Source organism: Leucoraja erinacea, chromosome 8, assembly GCF_028641065.1.
Source record: "Leucoraja erinacea ecotype New England chromosome 8, Leri_hhj_1, whole genome shotgun sequence".
In the NCBI taxonomy this organism is placed as follows: Eukaryota; Metazoa; Chordata; class Chondrichthyes; order Rajiformes; family Rajidae; genus Leucoraja; species Leucoraja erinaceus.
Genome location: NC_073384.1, coordinates 58,186,209 through 58,204,581, shown reverse-complemented (window position 1 = coordinate 58,204,581; position 18,373 = coordinate 58,186,209). Strand labels below are relative to the sequence as shown.

Sequence of the window (18,373 nt, the reverse complement as noted above, 5' to 3'; positions counted from 1 at the left end):
AAATCCCCAAACACCTGTCCGACAGATCAGAAACACTCTTCAGTAGTCAGATGTGGATTTGTCAATGATCACTGTCCGCAGAAGACTTCATGAACAGAAATACAGAGGCTACACTACAAGATGCAAACCACTAGTTAGCTGCAAAAATAGGATGGCCAGGTTACAGTTGTTTATGTTTATGAATCGCAGACTTCAAGCAGTATTGCATGCGAAGGATATGCAACAAAATACTAAACATGACTACTTTCATTTACATGACATTGCTGTGTCCCAAGCATTATGGTGCCCTGAAATGGAGGGGGGGGGGGGGGACACTATGTATAAACACAGCTGTAATTTCTACATGGTGAAACCAAGATGTATAAAAATGGCCTTTATTAAAAGCTGACAATTTGCACTTTAATCACATGATTTTTTCTATTAGAAATCTCAAATTGTGGAGTACAGAGGCAAATAAATAAATGATGGGTCATTGTCCCAAACATTAAGGAGGGCACTGTAAACTTCCATGTCAGCTGAAAGTTCTGTTTGGGTCCTTGAATGGTGGTGGGGGAGGAGGTGTCGAAACAGGTGTTGCACTCCACTTGCTGGGGAAGTGCTTTGGAAGGGGAAGGGTGTATGGGAGGGAATGAATGAACCAGAGAGTCGTGCAGAGAGTGGTCTCTGCAGAAAACAAAGGAGTGGGGGCAGGAAGATATGACTGGTGGTGGGAAGACTGGAGAATGATGTTGGTGAAGTTGCATTGAGTAAAGTATGAGCCCGAAAATGATTTTGGAAAATCTTGTGTGCATTTCAACAACCAAAATCATTTGGTTACATGACAAAATGTTTTGTGCGTCTTTTTTTAAACTAGGGTTTAGATCATCAGAGAGGAGCTAATGTTTAAAATATTATCCAAGTTATCATTTACTGGGAAGTGCGGACATTACATACATATTATTTCAATTTGAAGCATTTAACTAAAACTGAAAATGTTGCCTCTATCTAGGCAGAGACCTGCTAATTGTAATTTTTGTAATTATATAAACAAATATTCTGAAGTATTTGAAAACTTTAAGAAATGACAGTATGTAATTTTATAATTGGATTTTGTTCAGCAAGTAAGAAATATGGCATAAAGTCATGCAAAATTTATTACAGAAGAAACTGCATCCTTGGTAACAGTTGAACTGAACAGCTGTCACTGTCATTAAGTTACTTTCTAAACCACCTTCCTCTCCTCCTCATCTCCATTCCTCTGGCACTTGAGATTAATTTTTTAAAATGTGACCAAATGCCACGCTGCACATTCTAAGTACAGTTTACAGATTGCTTGCTTTGTTAGTTCTGATGTAGAAATCTTATGTTAAATGAATCTCGATCACTCCGCATTAAGAATTCAAATATAACCAGTTAACCTTTTATCATCGTTAAAGTGACAATCCAGATTGATGTTGTGCATTTTGTCGTAATGTACTATTGAATAGTACATATACCACCTTCAATGAAAGGTGGCTCCTGAAATGTGGGAAGTGATCTACATTTACAGGGTCAAGTCAGGTTTATTGTCGTATGGTAATACAGGTACAATGAAATTCTTGCTTGCAACAGCAACACAGGCACATAAGAGTCAGACTGCACAGGAAATCAAAAATTATAACTCATTTATACAAGACAGTGAAGACAAAAAAGACTGCAAAATCAAGGCATTAGTGCAATAACAAGGCCATGGTAGGTCAAGCGGTGGTCTGTAGTATTCCATTGCTGAGTAGGTTTAGGATTGTGCAGGTCAGTTCAAGAACTTGATTATGTAGGAAAGTAGCTATCCCTGAATCTGGTGAGGTAGGACTTCAGACTACCTCCTGGCCGATGGCAGCAACGAGGGGCCTGGCTCAGATAGTGGGGATCCTTGATTATGGATGTTGCTTCCTTCAGGCAGTATCTCATGTAGATGTTTTCGATGTTGGAGAGGCATGTGTCTGTGATGGACCCCGTTGATTCCACCTTGTCATGAGGCTTAAACGTCAGAGGGCATTATGGTGAGCAGGAGCAGGTTGGTGAAGGATCTTGTTTTTATGGATATTGAGTGTAATGCCCAACCTCTTGCATAATTTGCTAAACAATGTCTTCAAAGTCATCCTCTGAATTTGTGCAAACACGAACAGAATCTGAAAACTAAGCTGGACCAATAAGATTCGGGTGATCTTGGTTTTTGAGTGTAGTCACTGTAGATTGAATAGTTTTGAAGGTTAGTTCAAATCCAATGTATAGTTTGCAACCTAGCCTATATACCAGAACTAGCATAATAATCCAATTGCTGCTGAACCAGTCCTTGTTCTTATACACAAGGTCTCTCTAAATAAACCTGGGATACTGTATGCTTTATTATCCACTTTCTCGACCTCCCTGCCACTTTAAAATAATTGTGCACTGGAAACCTTAGACCTCTCTCGCCCATAGAATCTCATAAACACCCAGGTTAAAGTGGTTGTGTCTGTTCTGAATCCATGTACAGGCCGTCCCCTGTCTCCGATTACATTATTAAATTCAAAAGACCAATGTACGTACAGACGTTCGTTCCTACCAATGCTGTCACGTGCCTTTACGTTTGCAATGAGTATGATGTACCTGTCCTTACTAGTTTCCATGCTTGTTCAAAGAGTTGTTCATATAGAAAAACACAGTTACATTGACTAAATTATTAGGTAGAAATTAAGTGGTTCCCTTATCCGTATGTGATTAGTTACCTCGTCTTCAGTAGGTTTCTCAGATCCTCATTCTTCTATTTGTTAATCATTCTGCAGCCATACCCAGAGATTGTGAAAGAGGAGTCTGTGACATTGGCTATAAGGTAGAATGTTGTGAGTACAACTGACATGGTATTGATTGACTAGTCCACAGGATGCCTATTCCAATTTTGACACTTGACATTAGGGATGTGATGCTGAGGCTTTATAAGACACTGGTCAGACCACATTTGAAGTATTGTGAGCAGTTATGAGCCCCATATCTGAGGAAGGATTTGCTGTCGTTGGAGAGGGTCCAGAGGAGGTTTACGAGAATTATCCCAGGAATGATTGGGCTAACATATGATGAGCGTTTGACGGCAATGAGCCTGTACTCGCTGGAGTTTAAAATAATAAGGGAGGACCTTTTTGAAACACACTGAATAGTCAAAGGCCTGGATAGAGTGAATGTGGAGAGGATGTTTCCACTAGTGGGAGAGTTGAGAACCAGAATCAGAATAAAATGATGTATCTTTAGAAAATAGATTTCTTTAATCAGAGGGTGATGAATCTGTGGAATTCATTGACACAGACAGCTGTGGAGGCCAGGTTGATGGATATTTCTAAGGCAGAGATGGACAGAACCTTGATTAGTAAGGATGTTGGTGGTTATGGGGAGAAGGCAGAAGAATGGGATTGAGAGAGAAAGATAGATCAGCCATGAATGAATGGTAGAGTAGACTTGATGGGCTGAATGGCCTAATTCTGCTCCTTGAATTTATGGATCTCTGGTGAAAGATTCATTGGGCTGGGATTGACTTTACTGCATCTGAATCCAATGCCGAGGTCAGTGCCAGATAGTCCATCAGTTTTTAATTATCGCTGACTTTCCATGTAGAGTTTTTGATGCCATTGAATGGCTTGTTGGGTAACTTCAGAGGGCAAGCAGTCACATAGCTGTGGGTCTGGAGTCACATATGAGTCAGACCAGCTAAATATGACACAATTTGCTTCCTTGAAGGACATTGTTTTTTGTTTTTGTTTTTTGTCTTGCCTTGTAAAGCGACTGAGTCCCTGAAAAGCGCTATATAAATTCAATTTATTATTATTATTATTATTGGCGACCAGTTGTATTTTTGATTACAATCTTGCATTTTCATAGTTCCTATTACTTAACCAACTTTTTGTTTAAATGATCTGATTTTTTTAATTAAATTAACAAACTGGATTTAAATTCTCCATTTGCCACTGTAGCATGTAGCTCTTCAACCCCGCCCGAGTTGCGGGGTTGAAGAGCTCTTGGAGCGGGGCCTAACATCACTGCCCCGCGCGGCTTAGAATGGCCGCGGGACTCTGCGAGCGCACGCCGGGGGCTCTAACAGCAAGACCCGGTGTGCGACCTCGCATCACCCGGCGTGGCTTTAATGGCCGCGGGACAATCGCCATCGCCAGCCGGGGGCTTTGACTTTGACTGACATCGGGGGGGGAGAGTGCAGTGGAGAGATAAGTGTTTTTGGCCTTCCATCACAGCGATGTGATGGATGTTTATGTAAATTATGTTGTGTCTTGGGTCTATGTGTTTGTAATGTATGGCTGCAGAAACGGCATTTCGTTTGGACCTCAAGGGGTCCAAATGACAATTAAATGTATCTTGTCTATTTAAGACTATAGATTTTTAGTGCATTTTTGGGGATTATTAGTCCATTAATTTAATTAATACACCAACCTTCTTCTGTAACTTTTAAGCAAAATTACATTTTAATCTTTGATTAAGAAACTGTTCAAACTTTACTTCAGTCCCCAACTGGAATTAACCAGAGAATCATAATGATTAAGTTGGAGCCTGTGCAGTCCATTAAGTTAATGTTTACTCCCTGCCGAGCAATATATTCAGTGTCAATCCTCTGCCTTTACCCTGGAGCCCTGTAATTTAACTTCCCATAATTGTGACACACACAAAACAACCTGAATTATCATAATATTTGTGGTTTTCATATATTTGAAATGGAAGTTAAAATGATGAACTAATATCATTATATTTTATTTAATGCAGTTCAAGACAACCTGTTGCATTTCAATTGTGACATTTGTTTATTCCTTACAAATAGCTTTAATTTGAATTAGAATTTTTATTGCATGAAAAGTAATATTAGAGTGCAAATTATCAAGTTGTTAAAGATATTTGTGTATGATGTTAATCTTTATTGCATGCTATCTGCTAATAATATCAATTTATGTCATGAGATCATTTATTCAGCATGTGAACATGTCCTGTTAATTGTTTCTCAGGAATAGTTAATGAACCTGTTCCTTGGATTTCATTTTATAAGGATCACAAATAAGGTTGAAGAGTCAAAAGAGCCAGTTAAATATTGACTCTTTATTTGTGACCTAATAAAATGGTAAATCAATTAAATCCAATGCCCCTGTTTAACGAGATGTTCATTGAAACTGGAGGAGTTCGCAGGAGATTAAATAAATGAAACTTCCAAAGAATTGTCAGCAAAAGATGAATTTTTGGACCCATCTGCACCATAGTACTGCTTAGCCAATATTCTGACAATGTGGACATTAAAATTAAGAAATGTTCATGGTTTTAAGTCATTTTGAACAAATATGGCATGTGTTATGAATTGTATACGATGTATCAGATATAGAGTTTTAAATTAGCATAATCATATCTTTTGCGTAGAATCATGTCTATATTTTGACATACTTTGTTACTCCACTTAAAAATCAAATCCAAATTTAATAGATAATTTAACAAACACTTTGACGATGTCAAAACTATGATCTAAATTTATTTTTGCCAATTACGGTTATATTGCCTGCTCAAAGCAATGTAGGCTTAAGAATATTTAGCATATTGGTGACTTCAATCTTGCCTTCAAATGAAGCAACATTACTAATGGCTAGAGCCAGGATTTTGCCATAAATGCCATGTGCCTTTTCATGCCTTTTTTGATGATTTCAGGAAGATAATGCCCTTTCCACGATTGAGTGCCTAAATCAGCCTTTTCTTGCCGTTTTGTAATTTCCAAGAAAATTTACACCACAGGGGCGAAACCCGGCTGTGAGTGGGTGTAAAGTGGTGATTGGAGAGGGGTGCGTGGGAAAGGGTCCAGTCTTTGCAGACTGGAGTCATGCTTTAAGTAGGTGTGAATGGTGATTGGGAGGAGTAGGTGGGGAAGGGTCCAGTCTTTTCAAACTGGAGTCAAGCTGTGAGTAGGTGTGAAGTGTTGGTTGGGGATCAAGATTCAAGATCATGATTCAATTTAATTGTCATGTGGACCCCTTGAGGTCCAAACGAAATGCCGTTTCTGCAGCCATACATTACAAACAAATAGACCCAAGACACAACATAAGTTACATAAACATCCATCACATCGCTGTGATGGAAGGCCAAAAATTTTATCTCTCCACTGCACTCTCCCCCCCACGATGTCAGAGTCAAAGTCAAAGCCCCCGGCTGGCGATGGGGATTGTCCCCGCGGCCATTAAAGCCACGCCGGGTGATGCGAGGTCGCACACCGGGTCTTGGTGTTAGAGCCCCCGGCGTGCGCTCGCACAGTCCCGCGGCCATTCCAAGCCGCGCGGGGCGGTGATGTCAGGCCCCGCTCCAGGAGCTCTTCAACCCCGCAACTCGGGCGGGAGAAGTCGCCATTGCCCTGAAAAGCGGTCTCCCTCCAGAGACCCGCGGGCTCCCGGTGCCGCCGTCCACCAACCCCGCAGTTGCAGCCTCCGAATCTCCGGAGGTCGGGCAGCAGCAGCAGCAGCAGCGCTCCACCACCGCTCCACCCGCTCCGGACTCGGCCAGCCCCGCGACGGTGACTGTGAGTCGTCGGCACCAGAGTCCCCGGTCATCTCCTGTTGGAGGCCGCTCCTCGTTGCAGCCCCAACGACAACGGAGACCCGACAATGAAAAGGTCGGGTCTCCCGTGCAGGGAGAGATTTAAAAGTTACCCCCACCCCCCCACACACACACACACCAACAAAAAATAACAAAAACTACATAAAAACATAGACAAAAATAATAAAAACTCGGACGGGCTGTACAGGCCGCTGCTGACGAGAGTTGCGCCGCCTACCGCGATGGGGTGTGGGGGTACCAGGTAAAGATGGGGTGTGGGGGTACCAGGGTTAAGTTTCTGTTTATCAAACCTGCAGTAGAACTCGTTCAGGTCGTTGGTCAGCTGACGATTGTCCAAGGAGTGGGGGGGGGGGGGGGGGGTTTCTCTTGTAGCTTGTGATTTTGTGCAAGCCCTTCCACACTGAAGAAGAGTCATTTGCTGAGAACTTGCTCCTCAACTTCTCAGAGTACCTTTCCTTGGCAGCTCTGATTCCTCTTCTCAGCTTATTCTTGGCCTGCCTGTAGAGGTCTGCATCCCTGCTCCTGTAGGATCTACCCCTACAAGGGTCAAAATGCCTAAAGTCAAGTCAACGCCTTGTAAAAAACTGAACGATTTGGTGAGAGTTTACGGAGTGATATATTCTCTACAGTCAACTGTGTGCTGTTTTGCAATGCATGTGAGAAAGCAGTGAATCATGAAAAGAAATATTTCATCTCCCAGCATGTACAGACAGCTAAACACAAGTCGGCGGCAGAGAAACTGAAGGTAGGAAATACACAAGCTTGTCTCCTCGTAACATTTACTGCTGGCTCCAGTCGCAAATCTGAGGTTTCGAGTGATCTGTGCAACGCATTCATTGATGCTGGAATTCTGCTGTGGAAATTGGCAAACAAATCTCTCAGAGGTTTTTTAGGGAAATACACAAGAACATATACCGAGCGAGTCATCATTACGGAAAAATTATGTTGACAGTAACTTCAACATTGTTGTGCAGAAAATTAGAGATGAAGTTGCACGCAACAAAATATGGATATAAATAGACAAGACAACCGATGCTATAGGGAGATATGTTGCCAATGTGGTCATCGGTACACTGGAGGCAGGTCAACCATCAAAGGAGTATTTCTTGTCATCGGAAATATTGGAGAAGTCAAAGAGCTCAACTATTGCTTAGTTGTTTACATCTTCACTTGCTGTACTTTGTACTTAATGTTCCTGGCGATGTAGGTAAAGACATACAAGGAAAATGTGAGAGGGGATTTTAGCTAACAAAGATCTTGAAGAAATACAAAACATAGCTAAAGTTCTCAAAGATAGTTGTAATGCACAAGATATCGACTTGAATATAGAGTTTGTAGCTTGTTTCAGGTATGCACCAGTGACCTCAGCTGGGGTAGAAAGAAGTTTTTCACAACTGAAGCATATTCTGTCTGACAGACGGCATGGTTTAACACCAGAAAATTTGGGAAAAAATGCTAGTAATTATGTGCAGCCAGGCAACTTTGGTCATTTAATTTCGTCTACCTTTATTTTATCATTTTTAACCATATTTTGGTGACGGAAATAATGCCCTTTTCTGCTTTTTTTTTGGTCAATAAATGCCTTTTTCGTGCCTTTTTTGTAATTTTATTATGCCTTTTTGCCTGCCTTTCAGAGATGTTTAGCGCCTAAACATCCTGGCTCTACTAATGAAGCAATGTTAAAAAAATTTGAGATATTAAAAAATCAAGTCTGCAATTTCTCCCATCAGATAAAGTATAAAAAGACGTTTAATTTGACACCTTCATATCTTCAGTATTTAAAAGGTTATGGCAATTTTCATACTCGGAAATTAGCATCTTGTTCCCTATTGCTTTTCCATTGACTTAACTCAAAAGCTATGATCGAGGACAGTCAAAAGCCCATAACTTTCTTAAAAATTAAGAGACAGTTTCAGTTATTATAGATTGAAGCATTCTGAAACAAATATAAAACCATCTTACTTGGATGACCTGAAATTAAAGCATATAATTAGTTAATTACTTAATTGTAGCTAATTACAAAATTGACCGTTGTGACGGAAATAGTAATAAACACCCAGACTGCTTTGAAAATTCAAAAATGTGATATTCTCAAGATCAGAACTTTAATATTATTGTATTATATGCTGTAAGTCCGTTATAGATAGGTAAATAATTTACCAAGTCTTTATGGAGAAGATCAGCTGCTAGCTGGTACATTGGTATATCAAAATCAGTAGCATCATCATACTCCTCAGATTGCAACCAATAAGCAACTCTGTACACCTTGTTTTTCCTCAACTTTTCAATTTTGGCATTGTAAACTACAAGTTTTTGCTTTTCAAACCACGCATGACATGCCTTTCTGCCCACTATTTTCCCATTAAGAATGTCCTGTAGATCATAACATTTGGAGTATTCCAAATTCGGATAATCTTTGCGAATGCTGTTTAAATCAGTCTCTTTCAATTTGTTTCCTAGTTCTTTCCTCTCTTTCGTGTCCTGAGCCGAGCATGCTCCTTGTCTTTCTGTCGCTTGATGATTTCTGCACTCTTCTGTTTTTTCTTCCTTCTGTTCCTCTGCACTCTCCTCCATGTCACTGCCTTACAGAGCACCTCCTCCCTACGATGCTCCTCGAGATTATCAAGGTAATTGACTGTTCTATTCTTGCAGGCCTACATGACAAATAACACATGGTGGCATTGGGAGATTTCTGTTTCGATGAGCTAAACATCCCCATTATCTCCTCCGCATCAATGTTGTGTGATCTTGCTGATGCAGTCTCCTCCTTCAGTTTCTCAGTTACATCAAGTTCAAAGTATTTACTATATTGCCTCTCCAACACAGTGATGACAGCTTGAAGACAGCTCCTCATCTTTGAACTGAACTGTGGATGTACTGGTAGCTCCCGAAGTTTTGTCAACGTGGCGTCAAGATGTACCTCCTCACCGAAGAAATTTTCCCTTGCCAATATCAAGTTGTCAGGATTTTCTGTGGCTTCCTTTAGGGCAGAAATCACCACGTTGATGCCATCAACATGGTTGATCTGATTCTGGCTTGAAGTGTAGAAGCGCTTCATCCAAAGCCCAGTCAGATATTTGCCAAGTAAGCCTAATATCTGAAGTTTTACTTTTGCTTCAGCCTGGGTGAAGTCATGGACGATGGCGCTTTTCAACCCCCTACAGGATGTTCCGCTATTCAGCAGGGCACCAAAGTCATCATAATGTTCTATGAGCTTGCCACTAATGTGAAACAGTATGTGCAATCTGTTGCCACGGTACCATGGGAGGACACCTCGGGGGATGTTCCTGTCATCTAAAAATGCGACAAATCCTTTGGGTCCCCTTTTCCTTTTTTGTACCGAAGTTTGCTCATCTGCAGTATGGCATTTACTGCTAGACAGTCATTCGCAAACAAGAATTGTCCTCCGGATTGTTTCTGCATTTTGAGGGCTGAGCGAACTGATGTAGCAATGGAGCCAAGAGGATGCAAGTGGCAGTAGAGCTCATTCAAAGATTTACCCCACTCACTACTCACAATCCTAATAGCAGCATGATTAGCTGCACACCTGTCACTCATTGTGCTTGAAATGTTGTTCATTATCTTTTGTCTGGTATCTTGAAAATCTGCTTACTTATTGAAATAAGTAAGTTTTACACAAATTATCAACTGTTTCGCAAATATGTTGTGCATAGTCTTAAGCAGTCCCACCAGCCAATTCATCGACTGCTGCAGAGAGACATTTGTCTGTGGTGGTGAAGTGAACACTGTTAATGCGGGTCCTTTCCTGGGTGTTTGCATCAAAACCCACAGTCAAATCCTTTGTTGCTAGGATCATCTCTGCTGTTTGCAACTCAGCAATAGCTCCCAATTCTCGGGCCATAACTTCAACTGCACTGCGTCGAGGACAAATCCCACAACCTCATTCTTAACGTGGGAAAAACTAAGGAGATGGTGGTTGACTTCAGGAGGGCGGGGAAACAACACCATACACCTCTGCACATCGACGGAGCTGATGTAGAAAGGGTCAGCAGCATAAAGTTCTTAGGACTACATCTGTCTGATGACCTGACGTCCACGGCCAACACCACAGCTCTGGTCAAGAGAGCCCAGCAGCGACTTCACCCTCTCCGAAGACTATGTAAAGCAGGCCTCCCCACCACACACCTACGGACTTTTTATAGGGGGACTGTCGAGAGCACACTGACATACGGCATCACTTCCTGGTTTGGGAGCTGCAAGGCGTACGAACGGCACCAACTGGACAGGATAGTGAAGACCGCAAGCAGGATTATTGGTGCTCCACTCCCCTTCCTGCTGGACATATACAAGAAGAGATGTATCAACAGAGCCATCTCCATCATCAAAGACCCTTACCACCCATCGCATGACATTTTCTCCATCCTCCCATCTGGGAAGAGGTACAGGAGCATTAGCTGCAAAACCAGCAGGATGCTCCTCAGCTTCTTCCCACAGGCTATAAGACTGTTAAATGGACTTTGCCCCCTGCCAAGTATCGCGCACAAACCCCCACACTGCAGCAGAGCCACTGTTGTGCCGCTGCCGGTCGGAACGGCTGTTGAATGTTTAGTAGAGTGTTAAATTTGTTCATGACATGTATTTTTTAATTTTAATTCCTATTTATTTTTTAATGCAAACTGAATGGACTCTGGTTGAGCAACGTTTTTTTGTTTCCTCTGGGTATGCGAATACTCAGGAAATGACAATAAAGATTTACAATTACAATTACAAACATGATCCAGATGAAGTCCACTCCGCTTGTAGAACTGGCTTATCAGGATTGGAATGTTTGCTGTGGGAGTTTTGTTTACAATACAGTCAAACACATGCATCCTTGTTGTTGAGGAGTAAGTTTTCTGGCCCACCTTTGACTTGACAAAACTGGCAGCCTGCAGAGTTTCGATTGTTTCTTTGAGGACAAGAATGTCAAATTCGAGGCGTCTCACATCCTCTTCCCTGTCCTTTAAATTTTCATGAACTTTTCTGTACTGGTGAATTGAAACAGTTTTCCTATATTTCTTACTGCCACGAAACATCAGCAATTGTCTGTGTGCTTTTTTAAGTCTCAAAAGCTCTGCCTTGGTTTCAGCAAGCTCTTGTGCAAAAGTTTTCCCATGTAATTTGGTTTTGAGTTCCTGAATCTTTCTGTCCTTTAAATCTATTTGGGTTTGCTTTCTCTTTAAGGCTTGATTAACTACACGTGTGGGAGTTTTCAACCGTGCCCGAAGTTCACTAATCTTTGTGTGATACTTTATTGTAAGAGCGTCCCTGGATTCAGACAGAAAGTTTAGTCTTTTCTTCGATTTCTGTTTCCTTGGTGAAAGACTTAGAAATTCTCTGCTACATTGTGTTGAAACACTAGATGTCAATGGCATTGGTTCAGGTGAGGCAGCAGCTGTTGTTGGCGTTGCTAGATTCAGTGGAGGATGCAGACTATGACTGTCATTGCCCATGTCTTGAAATATGGGTACTTGGCTTTCAGCTGATGTCAAGGATTCAGGATCTTGAGCACCAGGCAGTGGAATGTCATCTAAAGAAATGAGTTGACTGCCTTCTGGAAGTTTAAAAGTTTCATCACAAATTTTCATAAATGCTCCAAGTTCCTTGGGATTGGTGAGTTTTTTTAACTTAAGCAAAGTCTGGTTAACGAGAGCCTTCACTCTTAACTTAACAGCACCAAATGAATAGCCTTCTGCATCCGACAAAGAAATGTGAACTCAGCGATTTCTCTGTTTCAGACAGACTTTTTTCAAACAAGTACAAGATGTGTCCATTTTTAAGATCCCTCTTAGACTCGGGCATGACAGAGAAATTCACTTCAAGTTGAACTCTAGCTATGCTTGTCTGGGCTTTTGGATTGACAATTTTGCATTTCTTCTTCGGAGACATCTGTTTGTAATGTAAATTTAAAAAAAAACACTGTACAGCATTAACAGAAACAAGTTATTTGCAGTTTTAGAAAAAAAAGAAGAAATTCATATTCATCAGTTTCATCTAAATTCAATTACTAGATCTAAACATCTATCCATTTCTTAAGAAAAGGTTAACATTTTTAAATAGCCTGTGTCCAAATAACATTCACACAAGAATTTACAATATAAGATGATTTTTAAATCTCATTGTCATGAATTTATAGGCCAAATGGAAGGAATTTAGTGTTTTATTCCCGTAAATGAATGGGCATTCAAATCATCTTGCGAGTGGGATTTTGTGGAATGCGATCGATTGGAACGTTGCGGTTGCGGTGAATTTGAACCCCATATCGGCAGGAAAAACATTGCCGGTTCGTATGGGGCAAAAATCACATTTTCGCCAATTAAATTTGGATTAAAGTCATCCTAAGAAGCAAGTTTATATGTAAAATACACGACTTACCTTATGTTTTGTCCCCTACGTGAGATCCATCCCGTTGTAGGCATTGACGGCATTATAAGTCAAATTTTATTTTACTCCAGCGCTTAAATTGTCTAGCGATTTTCTTTTTATTTTCTATCTTCAATCTATCTATTTATTTATTTATTTTTAAAACTTCCGAGAACGGAAGCCCGGTCGATTGTTCTGCAGCAGCTTAGCAGCCTGAGAAAGTTCGCCTTCGACAGGCAGGAGAAAACGGCATTTTAATCCTGTCCCCCCCCCCCCCCCCAAAGGTGCCAAAGTCGCGCACATGGCCAGTGGCAGAACTGCAGCGCCGCTGAAGGTAAGTATTGTAACATCGCTAACTAATGGCTATTAGTTAGCCATTAAGTATGACCCAGAATATTAAAGTAACCCTAATTTTTTGGAAAAACAAATATGCCTTTTCAAGTTTGAGGGCATGATTAGAAGCTATATTTGGCAAATATTTACCAAAATAGATATTTCAATTGCATATGTCTGTTAAATTATCAATATTCTTTTCCTGAGACTGCTATTAAATGATAATATGTTATAGCTTGCTCTTTAATAAAATTCTTAATTCTTCCTATAATCTTGTTGCAGATTACCAGTAATATTTTCAGAACTCTTCCTCCCAGTGACAATCCAGATTTTGATCCAGAAGAAGATGAACCATCTTTGGAAGCAGCATGGCCTCACATGCAGGTAATAAACTTGAGAAAGAATAACAGTACAAAATATGGGACGTGTTTGTAATTTACGAAGGAGGAGGGGGGGTCAAAGAAGCAAGGTGACTAAGGTGGTAGGAGATGATGGAAGAATTTGTGCACACCAAGTTGGGGTAGGGGCAGAGGAAAGAGAGAGGAGGTATGACTTGAAATTGCAGAATTCAGGTTCATACATAAGCTACCCAGGCAGAATAAGATGTGCTGTTTTATGAGAATGGGAAGGAGATAAAAAATGGTTAGCAACCGAGACCTCCAACAGGCTTTTGGTGGGTGGAGCACATGTTCAGCGAATCGTTCAACAAATCTATGCTTGCACTCACCGATATAAAGGAGGACACATCGGGAGCACAAATGCAATGCACTGTTGGAAGAGGTGCATGCGAACTTCTGTCATACCAGGAAAAGTTGATGTGGTCCCAAGATGGAAATGGGAGCGAAGTTGTAGGGACAAGTGTTACATCGGGTGATGTCATCAGCGATGGCAGCCTCGCCAACAGTCTGTCTTTTTGTCTTTTTTGTTATTTTCCGTGTGTTTTAAAAGGATGTGTTAATGTTCTCTGGTTTGTTTTATGTGGGTGAGGGAGTTGGGGGAAACTTTTTTCAATCTCTTAACTTGCCGGGATGCGATTGTTTTCTGGATCGCTCTGCGGCCTAACATCATGGAGCTGGCGGCCTTGCTCGAGACTGACTTTGAGCCGCCGCCGCGGGGCCGTGGACTTACCATTGGAGCCTGCGATCCCTTGCCTGGGATCGACGCTCCAACTGTGGCCTACGGATTCCAACATCGAGGAGCTCGCAGTCTCGGGTAGAGACTGATGTCAGGAAGCTCAATGTCGCAGAAGGTTCGACCAGCTCCGCCGCGGGGGGAGCTAAGATCCCCCCCGATGCGGGAGCTTGATCGCCCCGAAGCGGAGGGCTCGACTGCCGGGTGCGGGAGCCAAGATCGCCCGACAATAGAAGGTTCGAGTGCCCCGACCACGGGAGAAGAAAAGAAGATGAAACTTTTTTTGCCTTCCATCACAGTGAGGAATGTGGGGGAGTCGCTGTGGTGGATGTTCATGTTAAAAATGTATTTGGTTGGCTTGTTGCTCTTTATTGGTATGAATGTAGGGCAAATCAAATTCCTCGTATGCAAAAATACTTGACTAATAAATTACTATTGATTATGATTATGACATCTCCTGTAGTTACAGTGGAAAGTGTATGGGGCGGGGATGTTGGCAGGTTGGATGGAAAATAATGAGCAAACCAAGGAGTAGCAGAGAGAACCAAGGAGTAGCAGAGAGAGTGGTCCCCGTGGAAAGCTGAAAGGGGTGACACGGGCAAGATGTGACTGGTGGTGGGAACACATTGAAGGTGGCGCGAATGTCAGAAAATTATATTTTGGATGTGGCGGGTGAATGGTGAGGACCAGGGGAACTATCCTTCCATGAGAGGGGAGAGGAAGCAAGAGCAGAACACAGAGACCCAGGTGGGGGCTCCAATCACAAGAGCAGGGGGGAAGCTGTTTTTTCTGAAGAAAGAGGATATCTCAGATGACCTAGAGAGGAATGCCTCTTCTTGCGAATAGATGTGCCGGTGACATAGAAATTGAGAGTAAGGGATGGTGTCCTTCCAAGAGGTATGGGAAGAAGTGTAGTTGAGGTTACGTTGAGAGTCGGTGGGTTAGTAGTACATGTCAGTCAATAGTCTATTCTCTGTAATGGAGACTGAGAAGGTGAGAAAGGGAAGAGAGGTGTCAAAATAGAATATCTAATCTAGTTCTTCTTTGTGCAATAGCAATTTATGTAAACATATCCACTATTTAATATATCGGACAATTAAAATAATTTCAATGTAAATTATCTCTTCTTTTCAGCTTGTGTATGAATTTTTCTTGCGGTTTCTGGAGTGTCCTGACTTTCAGCCTAGTATTGCAAAAAGGTTCATTGATCAGAAATTTGTACTTCAGGTGAGTGTCTTTAATTTTATCTTGTTTGCTTGGTCAGTTAACAGTTTTCTATGGTATGTTGTGCTCATTCTGGATTTTTTAAGCTGGTTAGGATTTGTTTAAATTAATTGCCTGGAGGATATTAAGCAGAATACTGTATTAAGCAGAATGGTCAATCAGATAAATATCGGGTGAGTGCTTGTTGCTAAGGATACAGTATTATGAAAGGCAGATTATTTATAGTTGATGACGTGAAATGCTTAGCAAGATTTTTTCTATAAATTGGCTAGCAGGTACCTTTTTAGTAGTACAATGCTCTTTTTATTTTTTCATGTTGCAAAGATGAAGTCCTGTGAGTACTTTACATTTCAGACATTTTCCATTCACGCTTTTTGGGGAGATATTTTAAAATGCCGTATTGTTGGTGCAGCAATTTGATTTAATTTGCACATAAATTGATTTAACAAAATTAAGAAACATTTAATCACATTTCCTTGGTGTGGAGCACAATGTGCCAATTTTAGGGAGTAACATTTTTACAGGCTTTGATCAAACAGTGATCAAATAAATATTAATATTCTTCTCAAACAAAAGAATGTTGGCTTGATTTTAATTTATGTTTCCTCTCATCCTTAAATAAATGTTGTGCGGCAGATTCTATTTTTATTTAAATGTATTGAGGGAAACACCTTGTTTTGTTTATATTATACAGTGGTTGCCGCTCATCGAGAGAAATGGGTATCAGTTTAGCATAATAGCTTGGACTAGAAATATTGTTTAACTTCCACTGGTTTCCACTATGTATGTGACTTCATAAAAGTCACATATTTGTACCAAATGAGGAAAATAGTTGATTTGTTATCTTTGTCTTGATTCCTGCAAGCATATTATTTTATACCAAGAACTTGCTAGGCTATTATGCCCTCGTTAACCATAAATGTGAAGTCAATCAAAGAAGATGAATTATTCTACCAAAGGCAACTTTATGGTTGTGCCTGCTTGAAACTTAAATGTCCACATAATTGCTTATTGGTTTGCCGTCACGATGAATTATATAATAATAATAATAATAATTTTATTTATAGAGCACTTTAAAAACAAACATAGCTGCAACAAAGTGCTGTACATCACTAATCATTGACAAAAAAGTTAATACACACCAAAAATAACAATCAAAAGAAATAGTAGGAAAAGACATGTAAAATAAAGAAACATCAAAAACACCACAAACAGAAGCAAAGCCTCAGGCATGGTCAAAAGCCAGGGTGTACAAATGCGTTTTAACACTGGATTTGAAGATGGACAGTGAGGGGGCCTGTCTGATGTGCAGCGGCAGGGTGTTCCAGAGTGCCGGAGCAGCAACAGAGAAGGCTCTATCCCCTCTGAGCCTCCGACTAGACCTCGGTACCTCCAGGAGCAGCTGACCAGCTGACCTGAGGGACCGGGCAGGAGTGTATGGGTGGAGCAGCTCAGAGAGGTAAGGCGGGGCGAGCCCATTCAGAGATTTTAAAACAAATAACAGTAACTTAAAATGAACCCGAAAGTGCACCGGGAGCCAGTGTAGGGAGGCCAGAATTGGCGATATGTGCTCCCTCTTTCGAGTCCCTGTTAAAAGGCGAGCAGCAGCATTCTGAACCAACTGGAGACGAGCCAGTGAAGAACGAGCAACACCAAAATAGAGCGCGTTACAGTAATCCAGCCTAGATGTAATAAAGGCATGGATTACTGTCTCAAAATGCTGCCGCTCGAGAATGGGCTTCACCTTCGCCAGCTTCCTTAGGTGAAAGAAGCTGGACTTAACCACCGCGCATATTTGGCGATCTAATTTAAAGTCACTGTCCATCCTAAACCCCAGGTTCACAACTGTTGGCTTCACGTACCTTGACAATGGACCTAAATCAACAAATGGAGGTTCACGGCAGCCATTGGGATCAAATAAAATCACCTCTGTCTTCTTTTCATTAAATCCAAGAAAGTTTAGGGCCAACCAGGACTTAATGTCATCAAAACAAGACAGAAGCGATTTTACAGAAAAGGCATCTTCCCCCCTCAGCGGCAAATAAAGCTGGGTATCATCTGCATAACAGTGGAAGGAGATGCCATGCTTTCTAAGGATGGAACCCAGAGGAAGTATGTACAGCGAGAAAAGCAGGGGCCCCAGAATCGAACCCTGTGGAACCCCATATAACAGGGGAGCGGAAAAGGATTCAAACCCAGCAAGGCTAACACACATGGTTCTGCCCGCCAGATAGGACCTGAACCATCCCAGGGCACTGTCGCAGATGCCCACTAACTGCTGTAGCCGAGATAATAAGATATTATGGTCCACCGTATCAAAAGCGGCAGACAAGTCCAGCAGGACAAGAACCACACAATCCCCAGAATCATTAGCCAGGAGGATATCGTTAAAAACCCTTAGCAATGCTGACTCCGTGCTGTGCATGGTTTTAAATCCAGACTGGAAGATCTCCTGAATATCATGCTCCTCCAGGAATAGTTTTAGCTGAGCATAAACAACTCTCTCCAGTAATTTAGAAATAAAAGGCAATTTCGAGATGGGTCTAAAATTGGCCAGAACAGATTGATCCAGGCCACGTTTCTTAAGCAGTGGTTGCACTACCGCATGCTTAAAACTCACGGGGACAACCCCAGAACACAAGCTGCTGTTAATAATGGTAAGAACCGACTGCCCTATACTAGAGAAAACCTCCTTAAAAAGATGTGGAGGGACCGCATCACAAGGAGAACCCGATGGCTTAATATG

At 41.5% G+C, this 18,373-nt stretch overlaps 1 protein-coding gene across 2 annotated transcripts in view; it reads left to right on the top strand.

Moving 5' to 3' along the window:
- ppp2r5a (protein phosphatase 2, regulatory subunit B', alpha isoform) overlaps positions 1-18,373 on the top strand; it is a 111,097-nt gene that overhangs the window by 39,750 nt on the left and 52,974 nt on the right. For both annotated transcript variants that reach the window (XM_055639776.1, XM_055639778.1), the window contains 2 exons: positions 13,555-13,656; positions 15,538-15,630. In XM_055639776.1, coding sequence (XP_055495751.1) covers positions 13,555-13,656; positions 15,538-15,630 — 195 coding nt within the window. The remainder of the gene's footprint in view (positions 1-13,554; positions 13,657-15,537; positions 15,631-18,373) is intronic.